The sequence below is a fragment of the Arachis ipaensis genome, chromosome B07 (assembly GCF_000816755.2).
Source record: "Arachis ipaensis cultivar K30076 chromosome B07, Araip1.1, whole genome shotgun sequence".
Classification (NCBI taxonomy): Eukaryota; Viridiplantae; Streptophyta; class Magnoliopsida; order Fabales; family Fabaceae; genus Arachis; species Arachis ipaensis.
This window is the reverse complement of record NC_029791.2, coordinates 19,971,901-19,977,793: the sequence shown is the minus strand read 5'-3', so window position 1 is coordinate 19,977,793 and position 5,893 is coordinate 19,971,901. Positions and strand designations below refer to the sequence as shown.

Below are 5,893 nucleotides of genomic sequence, written 5' to 3'. Positions count from 1 at the left end.
ACTTTAAAAAACTTATATCTATATTTGAAAAATGTATTTATTTATATATGATATCTTTAGAGTAAAATATGAAAATATACTTTAAAAAAAAATAGAGTTGAAGAACTCATATTTAAACATATTCCCACACCAACCATGTTTTGTGTGTGATAATGCACAATCTGTCCGAAATTATGATGACAGCTAACAAGAAACACAATAAGCTGGTTATGTGATGCAATAGGAGGAACATATGCAAGTATACACTTGATTTGCCACGGTTTTTTGCCACATTATGTCTATAATTAAATTCAACGGTTGGTAGATGGCTGGTTAATTTGATTTGTAAGAATGCGGTGGTATCGAAATCCCGGAAGGAAAACATAATTGGATTTATTTTATTTTGGTTCAAATATACTGTTTGCGTTATTTTTAAATTTTGAAATGTGTAATTTGGCATTTTTCAAAACATGCTTTATAACGTTTATTTTTATTCCAAAATCTCCTGCACTTGATATGCTAAGTTATGAAAATTATCCCTTAATAAAAACTTATGCATTTCTTATATTGTAAAGGTGTTGAAGTTGTCAAAACTTCCTTGTTATAAGGAAATTTAGTTGCTCGTTCTCTAGCTAAATTTGTCCTTAGTTAAACTTGTCCTTACCATGTTAAAATACAGTATAGGTGAAAAAAGTTCCAACAGATATGTGTAACTTAATCCATTTAAACATTCTAGATTTTTTTTCTAAATTAAATATCATATTCTGCTTTCAAAAGAAAATGTATATTTTATAAAATGTATTTTCCCAACAAAAAAAGACAACCACCATATTTGACATATTAACTGGTCACGATTTAGATTTTTTATATAAGTTTTATGTAACTGAGATCTATTAGAGTTTTTAGAAATTTAATTGATGTTCTCCAACATCTTCAAAACGACAACAATAACAAGATTAATTTGGAAAATTTAGAGCTCTAGGAACAACAAAAAGTTTGTTTAAATTTTAATAGGTATCAATCATATAGAATCTAGGCAAGAAACCCAAATCGTAGCAAGTTAAATGATTTCTCAACAAGGGTGGTTTGGGCAGCGTATTCCGCAGTGAAATACGACAGTGTAATGGACGAATATTCCAATATGGTGAAGGAGCCAAAAAGAGGGAGAGACAAAAAAAGAGAGAATTGATGCTCAATGTTAAAACTCACACTTGATGAGGAGATTGTTAAGGTTGTAAATGTGAAGAAGTTAATAAATTAACTGCAAATAAAAAAAGGAAGAGTAACAAATTTATAAGATAGAGACTCCATTAACTTGATATTTTAAAGTTTTGAGTTGAATATAGCGTTTTCATTTTATGATCTCTTACTTAATTCCTTTCTAAAATTTCTCCAATAATAATCGAGAGCTCCGCACAGTGCCCAATAGGTTTGGCATGTAAGACTCGATCACATATACCCCATGAATTATTGCCATGAAATCTGCATGGCTGTTAACCAAACATAGGGAGAGAATGCTACAGCACAGTGCATGCATGTAAAGCTTGATTTATTTATCTTGTGTTACAACTTTTGGACCTTTCCTTGTACCATATACAAAACACCTAAAGCAAAAGACAAATAATATAACTGCTACTACATGTGAACCTCTTATCCTCTGCAAGCAACACTAGAGTTTGACAGAACCATAAGGAGATACAAAAAAATTATTGAAATCAGAGATAGAGTTCAAGAGTGTGTTCTTCAAGAATAAAATTTTTGTATAGTCCTTGTATTTGAGTTCCAAAATCAAGCACTGCCTTAATCACATGGTGCCTATAAATTTTGTGCCTAAATTGTCCAAACGTGAGTGTTAATTGATGGAACCCACTCTTCTATAAAGTTGAATCATATGTATTTTATAGATACCATAAAACACACCTTAATCATAAACTACTAGTATTCAGTATACTTTATCCCAAACTCACTTTATTAGACTCCTTTGGCATATAAAAGATTTGGAAAAACAAGGCATAAAATTGCCAACAATTGAGAAAAACAAGAAGAAAAGGCAAGCTATATAAATAGAGTAATAATTATTCTAATTTTTGCTTTCCATTATGAGGGAAGCCAGACAATTGTCTGATATATAAACAATACAGTAAGACACCCTTAATTTATTTTCAACATTTACAGAGAGGGAAAGAAAAATGTAAAGAAGAAGCATAAATATTCATCATCATCATCATCATTGCTGGAGTCTCCACCAATCCTCCAATCAACATCATCCTACAGTTCAAACATTGGCAATATCCATGGCTGCCAAAACTACACCATGACCCACCATGATTACTGCGTTGGGTCTCTCAACAGCAACACCACCATTGGCAGTAATAATCCCATGTGTGCCAGAACTACAACATGACCCACCAAAATGTACATTTTGGATACAATAACAATAATAAACAACAAATATTTCAACCTATATATATATGTATATATATATCTTTGTTTTTCCAACAAAAGACTTTTTAAAAAAAAAAGGGAAAGAAAATGGATTAAAAGAAAGGGGCTGAATAAGATCAGACACTAGCAACTTGCTCAGACTCGGAAATCTCCGATTGAGTCTCTGCTGAATCAGAAATGCTATCACTTTCTGTGGTAGCATTACTTAACAGCTTAGGTGTCAGTTTGTTCCTCCACATATCCCTAAATCCGAAAAGATCCCCGGTTTTCCTCGTTGCCTCCACCACAACCAGGTTGGCAGTTACCCGGCAAACCTCCACCACAAGTCCGAAATTACTATTTTGCCCCTCTAGCTCCACACCACATTCTTTCAACCCTCTTACTATAAGCCCCTCTGCCACAGCCACCTCCTCCACCCTAGCCAAAACCGCCTCAACTGAACCGTTGAGCATGAGCCTCTCGGTGTCCTCTGCGGCCGCTGATGTGGAGGCGCCACCACCAACAAACAATCCAGAAAGATTCAAACCAGAAGAGAATGAGATTATATCAAAAGCATTCAATTCCTTCACCTTGTCCTCAGACCCAAGATTCCAATCCTCATGAAACTTGATCTCCTTGTAGCCTTTTCTAAACCAAGGGTCCCTGGTGATCTCATCAACGGTGAACCTTGTCTCGGGGTTGATGTCAAGAACCCTTGAAAGGAACCGTCGTAGATCCGGCGACATCCACCGTGGACACCGGTACTCCCCCTTGTAGATCTTCTTGTACATCACCATCAAGTTTGGATCATTGAAAGGTAGGTACCCTGCTGCAAGAACAAAGAGAATCACCCCACAAGACCATACATCAACCTTTGCACCGTCGTAGCCCTTCTTTGCCAGAATCTCCGGTGCCACGTAAGCCGGAGTGCCACACAACGTGTGCAACAACCCATCAAACCTCACCTGCAAAAAGGATAGATGACCGATTATTAATTAGGCATGTTCGATCATTCAATTGTAAACCACTATTATTTGACGTGTATCATTCAAAATTCCTAGGAATCATAATCGAAAATTGGACCTACTCTTAATAAAGGTTTACCTATCATCATAGGAGAGAGATCATTAATTGTTTTAGAGCAAGAAAGATTGGTGTTCCAGAAAATATTAATTCAACTAGTCATTATTATTGTTCCCGTACATTATCCTCAATATAAATTACTAAATTAATGTGCAAGCCATGATTTTAAACTCTGCAACCAAGATTACGGCATTGATGTTACAATTTTCTAGCCCTTTACAACAATTACAGCAGCATCAACTGCAAATTTTACTGCAGCTAGAATTGCAACCACAAATCCAAACCACAAATTTCTTCAATAAACCATTTAATTTTGTAACAAATTAATTAAATTCATAAATTTAGAAGCAATCCTCCAGCACCATTGATTACCCTAAACACAGGACTCTAAAATCCACCATCTATCACATTAATTACTCTGAACTCTAATTTGAGCTCTAGCATTTCAGTTCATTACGGTAAGAATTTTGACAGAAATTTTTTTGTTCAAATTCGTTATGAAAAATCAAATTCTCCAACAATTTAACTGAACAAAAAGAACATAATGATGCTGTAAATGCAAATTACAGTATTTTGGGGCTGACCTGGTCTTTGACGGCACTGAGTCCAAAATCGGAGACCTTGAGATTCCCATTCTCATCAAGCAAGAGATTCTCCGGCTTCAAATCACGGTGGAAAACGCCGCGCGAGTGGCAGTACCCTACGGCGGAGATAAGCTGCTGGAAATACTTGCGGGCGAGATCCTCGCTGAACCTCCCTTTCGAAACCTTAGCAAATAACTCACCGCCTTTAACGAACTCCAACACGAAATAGATCTTGGTCTTCGTCGCCAGCACCTCGTGCAGCTTCACGATGTTCGGGTGGTTGAGCTTGCTCATGATCGAAACCTCGCGCTTCACGTTCGAAACCAGCGACGTTCCCATTATCTTCTTCTTGCTTATCACCTACGCATTCCACAAATTCAAATACGTATTTTAACGAATTCGATCACATTGAAGAATTCAATTCAAAATTCAGAAGTTTCTGCAAATCATTCCTTAATTATTAGTTATTTACCTTTATCGCCACGCTCTGCATCGTTTTCACGTTCCGCGCGTAGTAAACCTTCGCGAACGCGCCGCATCCTAGGAGTCTTCCTAGCTCGTATTTTCCAAATAAGGCGGAGGTGGTGACGGTGGATGTGGAGGTGTTACTAGTTGCCGACGCCGCATGCGGCGGCGCCTGTTCGATCTCTGGCATCGTGATTTTTGACACCAGAGACCGAACCTTCTTTTTTTTGTTTTTTTCTTTTTTTCGATCTAAAAGCTATGAAAGAATAAATAGTTGAGAAGGAGAGAATTTGATGTTGTGATTGGTGTTTTTGAATTCGCTCGTAAAAAAGATTTTGATTTATTGCGGAATATGGTGTTTTCGTTTATTTTTCTTGTTTTGTGGGTTCTCATTCCGTTATTTTGTGCGGAAACACAGGATGTTCGGAATTGCACGGCGCTTGTTTTCTTTATTATTTTATGGTTGTTTCCGTATTTATATTTTTCTAAAATTTGCTTTCAGGACAAAGGTTTCCTATGCTTTTGCGTTTTGTTTTCCCGAAAAAATTAAAATTGCATCTCTCCTCCCTAATAAAAGATAGAGAAGAGTAGTTATTTGTATCTCAATTCTCAAATTCTCAAGCTGTATCTGGATCCCGAAAAGGAAAATATTTAAAATTAAATTTGTCAGCAATTAATTAATATTTTAAATTTTAAATTTATCTTTTATTATTTGTATTTATTCATTATTTTGTTGGATAATTATTGTATTAAATAAGATTAGTTCTTTAAAAAACTGATGAGAAAATTAATGTTGTTTTCGAAAAAATTATTTAGTATATAACAGAAAATTCTCACTTTTAAATATAAAAAAAAATTTAGTTTATTGAAGATAAAAAAGGGTTCGTTTCCGTGTTTTTGGGCTACGCGGGTATATAGTTGGGAGTTGAATTGACGAAAGCTAAGTAACTGCAGCTTTGTTTTGAAAGCGGAAAGAGTAGTCACGCTGTTTTTTATTACTTTTCTTTTTTTAGGTATATTGAGAGGTAATTATAATTGGCCATACACATGTTGCATTGTGATTAGAAGATATAGTTGATAAGTTGAATATAATTTAGTAATTAAAAATGACACGTCGGTGCCGACTTGAGCCGTCTCTTTTATGAAATAAAATAGACTTAATTTTTTCAATTTACATTCATCATCTTGTCTTCTTTTTTTTTTTTAAGAGTTAACTATTAATTTAGTATTTAAAACATTTGACAATGACAAAAATTTTTTTAAAAAATATTATTAACAAAATAATTTTTAAATTATTTAAAAATAAATAAAAATAAGCAGTAAATATAAGATTTTTATAAATATTAAATTTCGTATTT

At 34.5% G+C, this 5,893-nt stretch overlaps 1 protein-coding gene across 1 annotated transcript; it reads right to left on the bottom strand.

Moving 5' to 3' along the window:
- LOC107609029 (CBL-interacting serine/threonine-protein kinase 11) lies at positions 2,036-5,019 on the bottom strand. Its single transcript, XM_016310847.2, has 3 exons — positions 4,543-5,019; positions 4,071-4,430; positions 2,036-3,368 (listed from the first exon to the last, which is right to left on the bottom strand). Exons 1-3 carry the CDS (start codon positions 4,723-4,725, stop codon positions 2,541-2,543), a joined length of 1,371 nt encoding a protein of 456 aa, XP_016166333.1. The 5' UTR covers positions 4,726-5,019; the 3' UTR covers positions 2,036-2,540.